The sequence below is a fragment of the Sarcophilus harrisii genome, chromosome 4, assembly GCF_902635505.1.
Source record: "Sarcophilus harrisii chromosome 4, mSarHar1.11, whole genome shotgun sequence".
Lineage (NCBI taxonomy): Eukaryota > Metazoa > Chordata > Mammalia > Dasyuromorphia > Dasyuridae > Sarcophilus > Sarcophilus harrisii.
In genome coordinates this window covers 57,520,345-57,538,205 of record NC_045429.1, presented here as the reverse complement: position 1 = coordinate 57,538,205, position 17,861 = coordinate 57,520,345, and the positions used below count along the sequence as shown (strand labels likewise).

Below are 17,861 nucleotides of genomic sequence, written 5' to 3'. Positions count from 1 at the left end.
AGTGTTAAACATAAGGTCAAATTTGATCTCAGACCATTACTAGCTGTATAATCCTGGTCAAGTCACTTAACCACTATTTGCTTCAATTTTTCAACTATAAAATGTGGATAACACTGGTATCTATCTTACAGGCCTCACGTGAGGATTAAAGGAGATAATGTTTGTTTAAAAAAAAAAAAAAAAATTTAGCATAGTGCTTGACACATGGGTGCTATACAAATGTTTATTCTGTTCCTCCTTTTCCCTTTCCTCATTGAATTCTCAAACCTGAATGTCTCCAAATGTAAAACATTTCTCAAATCTTTTGAGAAGATAAACTATCATTCAATATATTATCCTGGCTGTTATAGAGTTAGAAATTGAACGCCATGGATCCAGGATACAAAGGTTCTGAAAAGTATTTTTCACTCTGAATCAGCAAGAGGGAAAAAATTAACCAAAATGAAGTCTGACTCAGCTAAAGCATTGTCCTCAGTCTGTCCTGCCATTTAAGTTAAAGAAGGGACATGATGACTACAACAAAGAAAATGAAAAGAGTAAACTCAAAACAAGTGAAAGTGAATGTTGCAAAATTTAAGAGAACAAATTTGGCCCCAAAGAAAGAAATGAAAAAATACCTCCCTCCCACTTCCTTTGCAGAATGGGTGGATTGGAGGAGAGGGGGAGGGAAATGAATGGAGAGACTGGAAAAGTGCATCTGTTGCCATTTTAAATATATTTATTGATTTATGCTGCTTCACCCCTCCCTTTTTCCTTCTCATTTTAAAAAATACTTTGTTATAAGATATGATCTTTGAGAAGGGGTTAGAATAGGGATGTAGGGGAACCTAGACAATGTAGAAACAAAACATTACAAAAATATTTTTAAAAGACAAAAAAGGATTTATCAGCCTGCTAGTTACCAAGATATGATAATAGGAAACAAATTTTGGCAGATCCTTATCAACATGTAAAGGCTTTGATTTGGCAATTAATTGTGTGTCTATTGATTGAAGATTATATATTTAATCATGAAAAGTCCTGTTTAACCAACCAGAGTGCTGACCTCTAGGGGATGCTTGTTTTGACCACACAAACTCATAAAGACTATTTTCTCTAACAGAGAGAAGTTAATGAAATATGAATTTCTGAATTAATGAAATGTTGATCATTAACAATGATTATAATTAGCAGAGTCATTGTTAAAAATCCAGGCCAGGATTTTAGCAACTTTTTTTGCTACATTTTCTAATGCTTTGCACTATCTAAATTTAAATGACTTGGGTAAAGGAATGTCATCCACTTGGACTAATCGTTATCTTAATTAATAGATCTTATCAATTAGGAAAAAAGTCTTTAGCTCTGTGCATAATATAATTCTCTCTGATAATGAATAGAATAAAAAAATTTCTTTTGTGAGTTAAAATGAAGAGATTTTGTTTTATGTTCCAGCAATCAAATGTCCACCATTAATTGCCCCACCCCAAGGGATGCTTCAGTGTTCTGAGGCACGTGGAAACTTGAAATATAACTCCACTTGTGACTTCTCCTGCAAAAGCGGACTCATGCTGATAGGAGCCGAGAGACTCAAGTGTACAGCTTCAGGATCCTGGACAACACCTCCTCCATATTGTAAAGGTAAATCGTAACTGTTCATATTTCTATAATAGTCTGTGGTTTATAAAATGCTATAGTTTTGCCAAGGGCAGCTAGTTGGCCTGGAACCAGGAAGAATCATCTTCCTGAATTCAAATCAGACATTTGTGATGCTTTGTGATACTGAGCAAATAATTTGTTTCTGTTTGCCGTGGTTTCCTTATCTTTAAAATGAAATGAAGAGGAAATGGCAATTCGCTTCAGTATCTTTGCCAAGAAAACCTCAAATGGGGTCATGAAGAGTTGGATAAGACTAAAATACAACTAACCAACAACTGAAATATTCTCACCAAATCTATATACCAATAATTTAGTATACCATTAATCTCACTTTATAGTTGATAAAACTGATGTTCAGAGGAGTGAGAAGACCTGTTCACAATAAGTGGAAGACAGAACTCAGGTTTATTTTTCAGGCTAGTTCTCTTAGTACTGCTTCATTACAAGCAGTAGTGTTGCCTCTGGGCTAGGTAGAATGTGAGCCATAGTTTGGCAATATTCACTTTTGGAAGGGAAAGGGTGCGATAGTCAGATTGACAATAAATGTGAATTCTTAAAGTGCTAGTTTTGCAAAACAACTTTTATAATATGCTTTCTGTCTTGGTATTCTAGCCATTGAGTGCCCAGTACTAGATGACCCAGAGTGGGGGAGCCGGGAGTGTTCCTACAAGCAAGGAGACTCCAGGGGCAGCTCCATCTGCCATTTTACCTGTGACAAGGGCTTTGTGCTAAAGGGATCTAACAATGTGCAATGCTTACCTTCTGGCAAGTGGACAGCACCTCCTCCAACTTGTGAAGGTAAAATCTGACTACGCATGAATAAATGAGTGAAGGGGAATAAAGAGTCTAGGATAATGCTGAGGTTTTAACTTGGGAGACTGGAAGTATGGTAATGCCTTTGTTTTGAGATTATAGTTAAATCCATGGAAGCTGATGAGCCTAGCAAGGGAGAGTATAGAGTGAAAAGAGAAGAGGGATTGGGCCAGAACCTTGAGGAACACCCCAAATTAGAGCATATTGTGGAGGATGAACCAGCAAGAGACTGATCACACGGTTAATGGAGGAGTAGGAAAGACTAGTGTCACTGAATGTGGATTGAAGCATGGCATTTTCACCTTTCTTTTAGTTTTTTTCTTTCTCCTTTTTTCCCTTTTTAGTCTTATTTTTCTTGTACAACATGACAAAAATGGAAATATATTTACAAGGATTACATATATTTAATCTATATCCGATTGCTTGCTATCTCGGGGATGGGGAAAGTAAGGGAGGGAGAACAATTTGGAACACAAAATGAATATGGAAAAGTATCTTTATATGTATTTGGAAAATTAATATAACATTAAGAAAAAGTAAAATAAAAATGAGTAATGTCACCAAATCAAAACAAAACAAAAAGAAAGAAAAGAATAGTAAGAGAGATCATAGTATTAAGTAAAGCAGGTATATTAAAAGAGATGAGGACTAAGAAAAGACCATCAGATTTGGTGGTTAAGAGATCATTGATAATTTTAAAGAGTTTAGCTTAAATTGAAGGAGGCTGTCAGATATCAAATTGGTGAGTAGTGTTCAGATGTGTATGATAGGAGAATTAATTAAAAGAATTAGGAATGTTAAACCTAGAGAAGATTTGGGATGAACAAAAAAGTTGATGACTGTCTTCTAGTGAGTGAGAAACAGTGAAATGGAAAGATTATATCTGTTTCATGAGGCCCCAAAGTTAGATCTTAGATAGGAGGAAAAAATAAGCTTGATACAAGGAAAAACCTCTTAATTACAGGTATCCCAAGATATAATCAATTTTGTAAAGAAGTAATGGCTTCCCCTCTTTGGAGATTTTCAGGCAATGGGGCATGGCCATCTGGGGGTAGTGATGCCTTTTATATGAATAAGTTGGAGTTGGATGGGTAAAGGGGAGATGAATGCTGTTTTGACATGTTGAGTTTGAGATAACTATTGGAAATAGCCATTAAACAGTTAGAAAAGAGAGACTGAGTTCAGGAGAGAGATGAGGGCTTAATAGATAGATCTAATTAGAGATGATAATTGAATTCGTGAAAACAAATATAGCCACCAAGAGAAAGAATGTAGAGAGAGATGAGAGATTAGAACAAAACTCTACCTAGTGAGCAGAATCAAGGTGATAATCCTGGCAAAGGAGACTGAAAAGAAATGATCAGATAGGTAGAGAACCAAGGGAGACCAGCTACCTTGGGAAGAGAAAATATTTAGGAGAAGGAAACAATTGATAATGTTAAAAAAAACTATGGGGAAGTCAACTGAATTAGGGACTCACAAAGGGCTTTTGGATTTGGCTGCTAAGAAATCACTGGTAGTCTTGAAGAGACTTGTTGGGTGAAAGAATTTGAACTAAAGTTTCAAGGGATTGGGAAATAAGGAAATGGAGACAATGAATATAACTTTCTAGGAAAATAAAAAAGGAGAATTATGGAATGCTTTGGAAAATAGTAAGGAGAAAGTAAATGTGGTTTTATTTTTTGATGACAGGGAAATCTGGGCATTTTGTGGATGGGGGGAAGTAATTAATAGATAGAGACTGAAGATAAAGGAGAGAGATAATGATTGATGGGGCAAGCTCCCAGTGGTGATAGGAAGGAGTGAGATTAGGAGAACAAAAAGAATATTTGGCCTTGATAAGACAGAAATTCACCTTTTTATTGGACTGGAACAAAAAAGGAGAGAATTAGAAGTTATGAAAAAGGGTACTGAAGTATGGAGTGGAGCAAATAGGCAGTGCACAAGAAATGGATTATATACATTTCCTCAGTAAAATTGGAAGCTAAGTGCTCTGCTAAGAAAGTAAATGGGGGGTGAAGACAGTATAGGGGACTTGTAGGAAGAGAAGAAAGTTTAAAATGTTTGATATGGAGAAAATAGAGTCGGTCATCAGAGAGGAATAAAATGACTGAAGCATAGTGAGGATCTAATTGAGATTAGATTACATAGAATGAATCCAGATGAAACAGTTGCATGAGTGTCCCTGGTATGGTTCCAAAGAATGAGAAGAGGGGAAAAGAAGGCATGTGACGGAGAAAACCCAGCAATAGAGTATGGCAAGACATTATCCTGGATAGGGAAAGAGGTCAAGAGATTCAAGGAGGGGGGAATAACAATATATAATAATATACTATAATAATATTAAGAATGTAAATAATAATAATAATAATATAAAATTGGTTAACCAATCAAAATTGTTCAAATCTTGCTTCTAGGGATCAGCAAACTGTACTTGAATATTTCTATATCCCTAGAACTGATTCTCTGAATATCATATCGATAGTATCTTTTGTCATATACAAAGTTAGAAGTATTGGTGAGATTTTGAATCGAGGAAGTCTTATACAAATTGGTAATTTAGTCTGATTTTTTTCCTGTGTTCTACTTCATGGATTGTTAATAGTAGTGATCCACACTTGTGACTTCATATGTGTCTGGAATTCTCAATGTGAAAATTACCATCCAAAGATGCAAATTTGACCATTTGTCTATAATTTTACCTTAAAACATTGCACTGAGAGGTTAAGCAAGTCACCGATGAACACACAGTGCAAGTTAGTATAGTATCAATTTATAGAGGCAGGGACTTGAACTAAATAAAATCTCCCTAATTCCAAAGCTATTGCTCTATCCACATGCTCTGGTCAGAAATAAAGTTCATGTTTACATCTGAATAAAAGAATGCTTTTTCTAAGGGCAAGCATATTTTATTAACATTAGTTATTATTATATATTTTACCAGAGTAGAAATGAAGTAATGGTGATTTTTTTTCTCAGTTTCACTTTTTCCCCTCCACATGTTTTTTGCAGTTGTCAAATGTCCAGACCTGACTCTTCCTAAATCAATGCTGATGAATTGCTCTCATCCCTGGGGGAACTTCAGTTATGAGTCCACGTGCATCTTCTCTTGCCCCAAGGGTCAAGTGTTGAACAGCTCCCCAGAAATAATATGCAAAGCAGAAGGCAACTGGTCAAAAGAGATGCCAACCTGCGAAGGTATATTAATCTAATGGGTCAAAATGCCATCTTAATGTAGCAGACCATGTAATCAGTGCTACTTGTTTCTAACAGATCTTCCTCTGTGTTTGCAAGTGGTTTCTTTCATCTTGGATAGAGCAGTGTTTTTGCTTCAGACATGAAGAGATGGGGTTTAAATTTAGCAACCACTTTGCCAACTAATCACTACTCATTTTTTAACTTCCAATTTTATTAAGTGAATCCATCTTTGTGATTTGTAACCTGCTGCTTAGCCTAACCCAGGACATTGTGGGCATTTAAAATTTTAGATTTATCTCATCTGTATATCTGATTTGCAATTCATGAGGTAACCAACTACCCAATAATTTGAATTTTCAATCCTAACCTGCACGGTCACATCTCCAACTGACTATTGATCATCTTGAACTATATTTCTGTAGAAATCTTAAGCTCAACATGCCCAAAATTTAACCCATTTTCTATCCCTTAATTGTCCCCTCTTCCAGATTTCCTTATTACTGCCAAGGTACCACCATCCTCCCATTTTCCCAGGTGCATCATCTCAGTGTCATCCTCACCTCTTCACTCTCACTTCACATGGCCAATCTGTGCCAAGTCCTGTCATTTTTACCTTTACAACATCCCTTTATACCCTTCCTTCTCTCCTCTCACACTGGTATCACCTGGGCCAGACCCTCATCTCTTCAAGCCTGGACTATTGCAGTAACTATTGGTGGACCTACCTGCCTAACTCTCTCCCCACTCCGGTCCATTCAATATCAGCCATTAAATTGATCTTCCCAAAGCACAAGTCTGACCATGTCTCCTTCCTAGTAAAATTCCAAGGGTTCCTTATTCCCTCAAGGATCAATTATAAAATCCTCTGTTTGAAAGCCCTTCATAATCTTATCTCATACTTTTATAGCTTCTTAATGATGCATTTTACATACCCTACAATCTAGTGACACTGACAGTTATTCCTTGCAAAGATATACCTTCTCTTCACTATGTACTTTTATTTTTGGGTAACCTCTATGCCTTATTTCTCTTCCTCCTTATCTCTACGCTCTGTCTTCCTTGGCTTTCTTCAAGTGTCCCATCTTTATCAAGAAGCTTTTCTCATTCCCACATAATGCTATTGACCTAGTTTTGTCATTATTTCCTATTTTCCCTACTTATATCTTGTTTGTACATAATTTCTATACAGTGATACCTCAGTGCTCATAGCTAATTGATTCCAGAAGGTAAAATGAGTAGAGAAAATGATGAGTGATGAATGATTTTTTTCCCATAAGGAGTATATCTCTAATCCACAGCCAAACCATCTTATCTCCACCCAAGTCCCCAAAGAGGCAAGTGGGACTTCTAGATGCAGAGAAACAAGTTAGCCAGATCCAGCTCAACCAGGCTTCTCCCATTTTTGATCTAGTCACTTTATGAAAGGAATATTGATCTTTTTGCTCCCCCCAACCCATGCCGTTCAAGGTTCCCTGGATATGGAGGTGAAAACTGTGGTCCCACACCCTCCATTGCCCAGGGCTCTGGCCACTATCTGGGGCTTAGGATTCTCAGGAATCCTGGATCCTCTGCTACCACTTTCTGCCTCCACTTGGGATCCTGCCACTACTGCTCACACAGCTACTGCTCATGCTGCCATTGCTGCTCCTGTTGCTACTGCTTCTCTTCCTGCTGAGTAGATGATGTTGAAAAGTTTCTTGATACTGAGAATTTAGATGAATTGCTCATCATCAGACTTATTAAGTAAGGTCTTCCATTCAAGTCAAATATTCACTTCCAGCACAATGCCAGACATATAGTAGGTACTTAATAAATGCTTCTTTGTGGATTGATTATATTATAGTGTCTCTGATCATTTGTTCTATGACTTTTCCAAAAGATATGGATATCTATTTTTTATTTGTTTTTGATATTTCAGCTTATTCTTAGATACTGTGGCAAATTTTTGTTCCTCAAATATAATCTGTTTAAAAGGTATTAGAAGACAGTAAGTCTTTCTTTGTTTGTAGTAAGTACTTTCTTGTTTGGTAGATCCCCTATAAGAAGCTTTGAGGAAGATGGGTGAAAATTATATAGGTTAGGAAGATATTGGTTATCATCTTTGCCATTGAAAAGAACTCCATAATTGATAAGACCATAGATTTATTTGTATATTTGAATATTCATTTCTAGTATCCACTGTGCCATTCCTTTCATTAAGTCCTTACTTAATATTCTATTTATGATTCAATTACTATTGATAAAGTTACTCTTTATGTCCATTTATTATATAATTTTTTGGTAACATCCATCTTCTGCTTACATTCTTCAATTTGCTTCACTGTCAGAAACAATAGGACCTTTGAAAAATAAAATTGCTTATTTGTTCAAGTTGGCACAATTTAATAGTGTTTGTAGAATCTTTGGGATACTTTTGGATAGATGATTGAAAATTCTGGTTCTAATATGTGTGGGTATATTTATTTCAGAGAAACTCTTGTCCGTCCAGGAAGCTCTGATTTACTTTGGAGGAGCAGTTGCATCTGTAACAAGTCTTATAGTAGGTGGTTCAATCCTGGCTCTTCTAAGGAGACGTTTCAAACAACAAGGTAAAGGAAAAAAGATAAAATCTTTCTTCTGTTGTAAGATATTTGGGGAAATCTCTAACCACTATAATTCACTGTCTACATGGAAACAAAGTTGAGATCGGCTTAGGTGCCAGTGTTTCCAGGCCAATGGGCCAAATTGAGCAGGTATATGGTATATGGTTCTTTTTGCCAAAGAGGATAAAAAAGCTTTATTTCTATTGATCCTTACGGGAAGCATAACCCAAGTAAGAAGGATATATTTAATAGACCAGTTGTCAACCCATCAGTCAACATTTGACAAGCACTCATTAAGCATATATTACATGCTAGAGCAGCTAGGTTGCACACAGAATAATATTCCAGTCTTAGAGTCAAAAGGGCTCAAGTTCAAATTCAACCTCAGACTTCCCAGCTGGGTAATTCAATTAAGCCTGTTTGCCTTAGTTTCCTCATCGGTAAAATGAGCTAGAAAAGGAAGTGGCAAAGTCCTCCTATATTTATACCAAGAAAATCCAATCAATTATGACTGAAAACAACTGAACAATGTGCTGAGCATTGTGCTGATCACTAAGAATGCAAAGAAAAGCAAAAACAGGGTCCCTGCCTTCTAAAAACTTAAATTCTAATGGGGGCAACGATATGAAAATAACCATATATATACAAGATATTAACTATAAATGAGAGATCATCTCAAAGGGAAGAAATGGAGAATGGCAAAGGGCAGGGCCAGAAAAGTCTTCTTGCAGAAGGATTATTACAAAAATCAATCTTGATTTGAGATTATTCGGGGGGGGGGGGACTGTCAATTCTGTAGGGAAAAGCCTTGAACATTTAAGGGCTCATCTCACTAATTACTCAACAACCCATAAACTCTTGCTCCAAGTTAACAATGGACAGAGGATTCTAGAATCAAAGCTTGGAGGACCTTAGAAGCTATATATTCCAATTCCTTCATTTTATATGTCATGAAACTAAGACTTAGGAAATAAAGTGACTTGACAAAATTAAAATAAGAAAGAAGTGGAATATAAATTCATGTCTTCCAACTCCAGAATCATGTTGTCTTCCTCATTCTTTATGGGAAGTAACTAATAACAACGGGGTAGGGGAGGATAGGAGAAGAAGGTCCATATCTCCATTCTGATTGTTGTGGGTATTGTCCCTGGTTCTCAGAGGACCATGACATCAGGGAGGTGATTCTATGATGTGCAAGTGAATTGAATAGAGTGAGGGAGGGCTGTACAGGGTCACCAGTATCCCTTTCCCTCCAGAGCCAGAGCCAGTGACAAGATATAGAACAGGATGACTGAAGATGGCTCTGGATGCAACGGGAGACCTTGGCCTAAGGTCTTTAATAGGTCTCAGTCTAATCATTTTGTAATTCAAATGGTTTAAGGAAGCAATACTTAAATTCTTGACTAAGATGTCTTTGTGTAATTTAGCTCCATTTTTTGGTTCCTTGAAGGCACTGTTCTATATTCTGCCCATGTCCTTCATTTCTGCTGTTAGCCCATTTCTGCTACTTTTCCAGGGCAGCCTCATTTCCCTGTTGGGGAAAGCTGATACAATCAGTAAATGAGGGGAGCAGAGCAATACCCACAGTTGACAGGGCTTAGAGAGAGAAGAGCCCTTTTTATCTCTATTCACTTAGTCACCATCTGCTTCATTCCCAGCCAAATCTAGAAGAACTGGACCAGGAATTGGGTTATTGTGGCTCCTAACACCTGTAGAAATAACTCCTAACTGTGCAGGAGTCATGTTGAAACTCCTTTCAAGGATATACATTCTGTAGTTTTTAAATCTCTTTAGGAAGCATCTGCTAGGTTGTAGATAATGAAGAACCTGACATTTCTTCTCTCTTCCAATCTCCTTAATGACTATTTGCCAATTTGACATCACCAAGAAGTGTGTTTGCTAGCCCAGATGGCTGGAATATAGCATTGGCTGTATTCTCTTTTAAGTTTTGGAAAAAGTAGATCATCTGGTCCATTTTAGCTATCAGAATATGACTTCAAATCATTCCAACATATTCCTTGCACATTATCTTAGTGATGCTTCTTGTCTAATACAGTCACTTTGGGTCCCATTCTCAGCTTTTGAATAACTTTGATCCACACTATCCTAAGCCAAGGTTCTGCAATTTCTAGGAGCCTTTCTAAAGAAGCCTCTTTGGCCAGTTACGGACAAGAGGCTAAGGCAAAAACTCATTTAGAGGACAGTCTACTCAAGAAATGCTCCTAAAGAATACCGCAGCATCATAGATTTACTCTTAAATTTTCCCAAAATTCCAAGAGGCTTCCTTTAGGACTTTTCCTGGCTGGATTAAAGGGGTCGAGGAATAATAGCTCATACCAATTTCTAGTCTTCAACTATTTAAAAACAAATCTAGATTTCCTATCCTAGCGTTCTTCCCTAGAATTACTCCAATTTGGTCTAATACCCCATTTTACAAGTTAAGAAACTGGATTTCAGAAAGACTGTGACCCTTTTGATATCTTCCAATTTATGGGACATCAATGATTGGAACCTAGGCTTTCTGGCTACAACTACCCAATATGCTACTCCCTTATCCTCTCTTACCATTTAGAAAAGCACTTCATTGTTTTTCCCCTATCATACTCTTTATTGATGGTTGTTTTTTTCCTTTTGTCTATTATTTTTCTTTCAAACCAACTCTTCATATCTTCTCATCTCCCACTATCAGATGATGGAAAAAGACCCCTGAGCCCTCAAAGGTAAGGTGGAAATATTTTTGTTAATTAACAGAGTGTGTTATATATGAATGACAAGTCCAAGGATATATGATACCTTTTAAATGCCAGATACCAAAACTGGAGTATTTATAATGACTATTTCCCCAAATACAGTTGAAGGGGAAGGTTGCTAGAAAATCAGTATAATTTGCACCTGCTGTAAAATCCTATAGAAAAACTAAATGGTGTCCTTTGCTGGACATGTGTCTTGTTTTTCAAAAATAAAATTCAATAAAGGGCTATCTTTCATTAAGGCATGTACTCCTGCTGGATGTGTATTGGCCTTTTATATGTGTTTGAAAAATAAACACTGTAGAAAAGATCTCCCATTCTTATCCCAATGCCATCATGTTTTCATTCTACAGTGTCATGGGAACTCCTGGAGTTTTTACCAATATGGCTTTTGACTCAACTTCTTAAGGTAAGTGGTCAGTAGTGATTGGAGGGGAGAAGAAGAGGGAGAGAGGGTTGCAAATTATGACTTTGGAATTTTTATGAAATGGAATTTTGACATGAGATAGAGGCGATGATAGAATCTGAATAATTGGGGTACAATTGGCCCATCATCAATAAACAAATTATAACTTCAGAGTGTTGATGTAAGAATAACATAAGAATGATGTGAGAATAATAATATTTGGCCAGATTATCTAAAAATAGTTCATAAACCTTAAAAAAAAACTATACACGTACCATTTGTATGACATTGGAAAGGTCACTTAGTATCTGTGCACCTAAGTTTAATGAAGGAGTTTGTTCAGATGACTTCTCAGATCCCTTTCAACTCTGAATCTGCTCTGACTTAAATCTAGAACTAAGGATCCCATTAATTTCTTCAATAGAAATAATTGAAATATATAAATAATTTCCCTAGTAAAAATTCCTTTTGATACATAATTTTTATGTGATCCTGGGTAAGCCAAATCTCTGTGCCTTAAGTAATCATCTCAGACTATAAATTGCAGAGAACAGATTATTCTGAATGAAGAGAAGGAGTTTCAAAGAAGAGTCTTATGTTGATGAAATCAGAGGATTAGTTTTAAGGAAAAATGACTTTATTGCAAGTTGAATTCCTTCTGCTGCATGTTGTTAGGGAAGCTGAGATGATCTACTGAGTCAGCATTGAGCTGGTTGGGATGGCTAGTGATGGGAGGATGAGAAAGCAATAAATTGAAACTTAGTCAACCAAACTCTAGCATGGTAGTTGAAAGATCATGGCTACTAATTGTGGGCTTCCACTGATGTTTCTTAAGAGAGCTACTCTGACCCATAGGACCCAAGGCTCAAGCAAGAAAAGTTAGATGTTTTGTTAAAGTTTGGAGGACTGAAGGTAGTTCTCTCTCATTTTCACAGACCCACTCCTCCTCAGCAGCACCATCAACTTTCTCAGGACCCTGCTTCTGAATGCCTGTTCCTGCCAGACTTGATTTTTGCTGCAGTTTACCATCTGCAGCTTTCTGTAAATATCTGTAAATAAAAGACATTGGTTTCCTTGGTTTCCTCTGCTGCTGGTTCAGTAGGGTTGCATTTCTTCTAAGTCTCCCACCCACCAATCCACTATCCTTCTCCCCAGCTAAAGAGCCGTAACCAGATCCAGAAGTTGCCGGAGGAGCTGTGAAGGATTTTACTTTTTTTTTCACCTCAAGCATCACTATCTGAAATGTCAGAGTTGTAAAATAGGATTGGGAATTGGAAGCAGCTAGAAAAACCAGACCTCAGTGGGTCCCACACATTGGAGTGAGAAAAATGAGAGTTAAGGAATCAACTTCAGAAGCAAAGAGGAAGCTCTGGACTTGGAGAGACTCTTGCACACATAATGCTCTTATATCTCCAGTGGTTCCTACTTAGAGGAAGCTTCTCTGATACCTGACATTGATGCCCCAAGGTGGTGCCAGATGGGAGAAGAACCTATGGAATCAACAGAAAAGCCATCAGATCTTCCCAGTCCTTCATTGATATTCCCTCCTTTCCTCCCCACATCCGCCCATTCAAGGATTAGAATTCAACTTAAATAACCTTTTACTTGTTGGTTTGTTTAATGACACATGGTCTCTGCTTTTCTCATTAAAATTATTACTTGAATGCAGCAGTTCAAATTTGCAAACAGCTCTTTATTAAGTGTAATTACATGCCTATTTGTTACATACCTATCAATCTACATATCTCATCTAATAAGTATTTATTACATACCTATCAATTTACATATTTAATCTAATAAGTATTACATGCCTATCTACATATCTAATCTATCAGTTATTTATTACATAGCTATCATTCTATATATCTATCTAATAAGTATTTATTATATACCTATCTATTTACATCTCTATCTACACATTTAATATATTTATTATTTGTTATATAACTATCAATTTGTTATATACCTATTTATCTATATGTCATCTAATAAATGTTTATTACACCCCTATCTATGTATCTAATCTACCTAATAAATATTTATTTTCTACCTACCAAGGGAACTTGACCAATACAAGTCCTTCAGTAGGATACTCACCAATGTACACAGTTTGCATAGAGAGAGCAATCTAGGAATGCCTTAAGGTATAGAACTTTTTGAAGAGAGACTAAATAATGTCAGCAAATTTCAGGAGACTATTCAAAAAAGGGATGAGACTCCTTGAGATTTCATGACAGATTATGTAGGCATAGAAAGCATTGTGCTAGATTAGATCCCCTAAACCAGGTGTGGGGAACCTTTTTTTTTTCTGCTAAGGCCCAATTGGATATCTAAAAGCTATACAAAATTATTAATTTATAGAATTCAAGCATCGGGAATTATACTTAGGTTTCAGCTTATCATTGCCTGTGAATGATTATGCAAATGATTTTGCCTGTGGAACAGATGTTCCTCTCCCCTGAACTAAACCAACAGGTTGCCAGGATTATTAATGCAGCCCTGTCAATCAATCATAGCCTAAAATCAAGGACTACCTTCTCAAATACTGCTCAGGCTGGCATGAAAAACCCATAGGGCAACATAAGGCAATTGCACAGTAAGTTTATAAGGGGAAAGAATCAGCTAAAGATAATGCTGATTTAGGGGAGAAGTCCAAATGGTTAGGGCAGCCCTAAGTCTCTCCTGGCAAATCTTCAGACTGCCTGGCACCCTTTTTCTAACCTCCTAAAAAGGTACCAGGGGATTGTTTCTATTGTAGGAAAAGAGAGCACTGTACCAGAGATTGTAGGATAAAAAGATGGGGCCTGTGAGATCTCTAGTTTACAAGGACCCAAGAACATGACTCACATCAGCCTCAGACGTTAAGATTATGTTCCTCCAAGGGAAAACAAATTCAGACAGCTTTTAACTCAAATTGAGGTAATGAATGGGTGTGGAAGAGACTAGGAACAAAATGCCAGGGAGTAGTTTTCTGCACATGAAGGTGCAGGGGAGAAGCAGAGAATAATGTTTCTGCTAATATTCTTGTTCCTGTTATCCCTGCTTTTGCTCTCCTCTAAGTGGAGATCCAACAATGGTTCTGACAATTGCAAGTGCTTTATATTTGCCTTGTTGATACTATAGTCACTCATTAGTTTTGGTTAAGAGATTTATTTTGAGCTGAACTGTTATTCAATCTATACAAACACTGAGAATGGAGGGAACACCACAGGAGATCCCCTACTTATCCCCACAAGAGCTGATAGTGGGTTCCCTGCCTATTTTGCATTCTTTTTTAAGGATATAGAATGCATTTATTAACCTGTCGGGAAGAGATCTATTATGTAAATATGCTACCACTGCTTTATGTTTTCTTAATAATACTTTAACTCTACAAGTGCCAAATAGTCCAGTCTCTATTCCAATTATCTACTGATGTACTTACTAACTTTTTAAAAATGATGAGCTCCTCTCCCTTTTTCCTGTGGCATTAATCTAGCATGATTGTAACCATAACCCCTATATTCCTTCTGATATCCCATTTTTCTTGTGGACCATCTCTTCCACCGACAATAGTCCCAGTTACTATTGCTACCAAATGCTACCAGTTACTATTATTACTATGGCAAAGGGGGGGCCACCACCATCAGTACCTCAGTATCCCCTGATGGGAAATTATTGAAGGAAGTATCCCCATCATTAATTTCTTAATAGAGCAAGGGCATATGATTCCACTGAGGTCTCCCTACAACACTCCCTATTTTGCTTGTTAAGAAACCTAAAGCAGGCTCTGATGACAAATCTGTTCACAGTTTTTTTCAAGATTTACATGTCATTAATAATTGTTTCTTCTATTTCCCATCATACCATCTGCTTCACAGTAATAGATCTATATGCTGCGTTTTTTAGTATTCTTGTAAACCTGAATCCAGACACTTATTTGCATTTACTTGGAATAATCAGCAGTGGACATGGACTTGTTTGCCTCAAGACCAAATTGAGTCCCTTACTTTGTTCTCTCAAACTCCACAGCAAGGTTTAAACTCTACTGTCTTCACAAATTTAGTTTTAGTCCAATATATGGATGACTTTCTACTAGCCTCTCCTACCACTGATATCCACTAAAGGGATAGTCATCATCTTCTTCAGTTCTACCACAGTGAACATTAGGTCTCCAGGTCAAAAGTATAGTGATTAAGTCTCAGGTAGAGTACCTTATATTTCTTCTATCTGCTGGTGTACATTCGATATTCCAGAAATCCATACAGACCATCCAACACTGCCAGTGCCCAAGACAAAGAAGCAGAATGGGTTTTTTTAGGAGCTGCTGGGTACTGCCATTAATGGGCTCCATCATCTGGTGAAATAACAGTCTTTTGTTGCTTTGACTAAAGAACAAATTTCCGAGCCACTTAATTATGAGCACCTCATTGTTCTTGCAGAACCTGAAAAGGTTTTGATGGATGCTCTAGCTCTAGGATTACCAGACTATAGTAGCTCCTTCACTCTTTTTTGTGCATGAAAGAAGGGAAGTAGCACCTGGTGTCCTCATATAATCATTGGGATACATCATGCACCCTATGGCTTATTATTCAGCTCAACTGGATGGTGGAGTTGCTCCTGCACTTGTGAACTTTGCAACCACTGCCCTTTTAGTGGACAAAGTCTCTGACCTGGTTCTGGGCAATCCTTTAACCATTTAGTATAAGGTCAAATCTCTGCTGTTATACCTAACAGCACTTAAACATTTTCTGGTCAAAGGCTTGTCAGATATTTAGTGATTACTTGGGAAGGAAAATGGTATAATTACAAGGTGCTCAGTCCTTAATCTTGCAATATTACTACCTGACCTTCCAACTTCAGGTGAGTCTTTCCATGACTGCCCCTCTGTTGTTGACTCTGCTGAGAAGGTTTGCAGTGACCCTGTTAATGTCCCTCTAGACAATTCAGATCTTCTAGTCTTATGGCACCTCCTTTTTTATTAAAGCTTTTTATTTTTAAAACATATGCACGGATAATTTTTCACCATTGGCCCTTACAAAACCTTGTGTTCCAAATTTCCCCCTCCTCCCCTAAATGGCAAGTAATCCAATCTATGTTAAACATGTTAAAATATATGTTAAATCCAATATATGTATGCATATTTATACAATAATCTTGCTGCATAAGAAAAATCAAATCAAAAAGGGAAAAAATGAGAAACAAAACAAAATGAAAGCAAACAACAACAAAAAGAGTGAAAATACTATGTTGTGATCCACCCTCAGTTCCCACATTCCTCTCTCTGGTTGCAGATGGCCTTCTTCATCCCAAGACCATTGGAACTGGGGCATCTCCTTGAAAGCTGGAGAACTTTTTACAGAAGTCATAGTTGTTTCTGCTTTCAGGATAGTATGGGCAGCCCCACTCCATTCTCACCTCAGGGCTCAGTCTGCTGAACTAATTGATCTCACCAATCCTGCCACTTTGCTACTGGCATAAATGCCACCGTATACACTGATTTTTGTTATATTTTTGGAATATGTTGTGTATTTGGGTTGTTGAGCTTATAATGAAGATTTTTTTGCTTCCTTTGGCAAAGTTATTGTCAATTCTGACTTAATTGGAGACCTTTTTGCCATAAATTGCTCATACTAGTAGAACTGATCCTGGTTCCCTTGGGAATGTCCGCGTGATGCAGCTGTGGAAGGACCTGCTCTTATCCTCCCCCTGGGATTCTTCATCATCTCAGAGAAGCCTTCAAACAACTTTGATGCTAGTTATTGGAATCTTCTTCCGGATAATGAAGCTGAAGTAGAGAAATAGAAAAAGCAGTATAACATGAAATGGGTCTCTCGGGCCTGAGTCATTAAAGATCAAGGGGTCACTGGAAACAAGTAAGAAAAGGTGGATTAAATTCTGATGGACGTGGCTCTGGTCAACAAAGAGGTGATTCAGACCAGTTCCAATGGTCTTGTGATGAAAAGAGCCATCTGTACCCAGAGAGAGGACTGTGAAGAATGAATATGAATCACAACATAGTATTTCTGCTCTTTTTGTTGTTGTTTACTTGCATTGTATTTTCTTTCTCAATTTTTTTCCTTTTTGATCTGATTTTTCTTGCGCGGCATGATATTTGAGGAAATAGGTATAGAGGAATTGCACACATTTAACATATATTGGATCATTTCCTGACTAGAAGAGGGATTGGGAGAAAGGGAGGGAAAAGTTAGAACACAGGGTTTTGTAGGGGTGAATGTCGAAAATTATCCATGTATATATTTTGAAAATAAAAAAGCTTTAATTTAAAAAAATAAAAAGAAAAAATGGATCAAAGGCCCAAATCTTTCATTACTATCCCAACATTTTCAAAGATTAAAGAAATCACAGGGAATCAATGTTCCAGTTTAGCTAAAGCATTAGGTGAATACTCCATATTGAAAGGTTATCAGGGATTATTGAAAAATTTAATACTTCTTTAAAGTATCAGTTAGATACTTTATCTTATTCTTTTAACAG

At 37.0% G+C, this 17,861-nt stretch overlaps 1 protein-coding gene across 2 annotated transcripts in view; it reads left to right on the top strand.

Moving 5' to 3' along the window:
- Positions 1–13,055, top strand: part of SELP (selectin P) — a 41,780-nt gene extending 28,725 nt beyond the window's left edge. For both annotated transcript variants that reach the window (XM_031936853.1, XM_023501764.2), the window contains 7 exons: positions 1,432–1,617; positions 2,248–2,433; positions 5,461–5,646; positions 8,115–8,234; positions 10,918–10,948; positions 11,332–11,387; positions 12,320–13,055. In XM_031936853.1, the coding sequence (XP_031792713.1) occupies positions 1,432–1,617; positions 2,248–2,433; positions 5,461–5,646; positions 8,115–8,234; positions 10,918–10,948; positions 11,332–11,386 (764 nt within the window). In that variant the 3' untranslated portion in view covers position 11,387; positions 12,320–13,055. The remainder of the gene's footprint in view (positions 1–1,431; positions 1,618–2,247; positions 2,434–5,460; positions 5,647–8,114; positions 8,235–10,917; positions 10,949–11,331; positions 11,388–12,319) is intronic.
- The last annotated feature ends 4,806 nt before the right edge of the window (positions 13,056–17,861 follow it).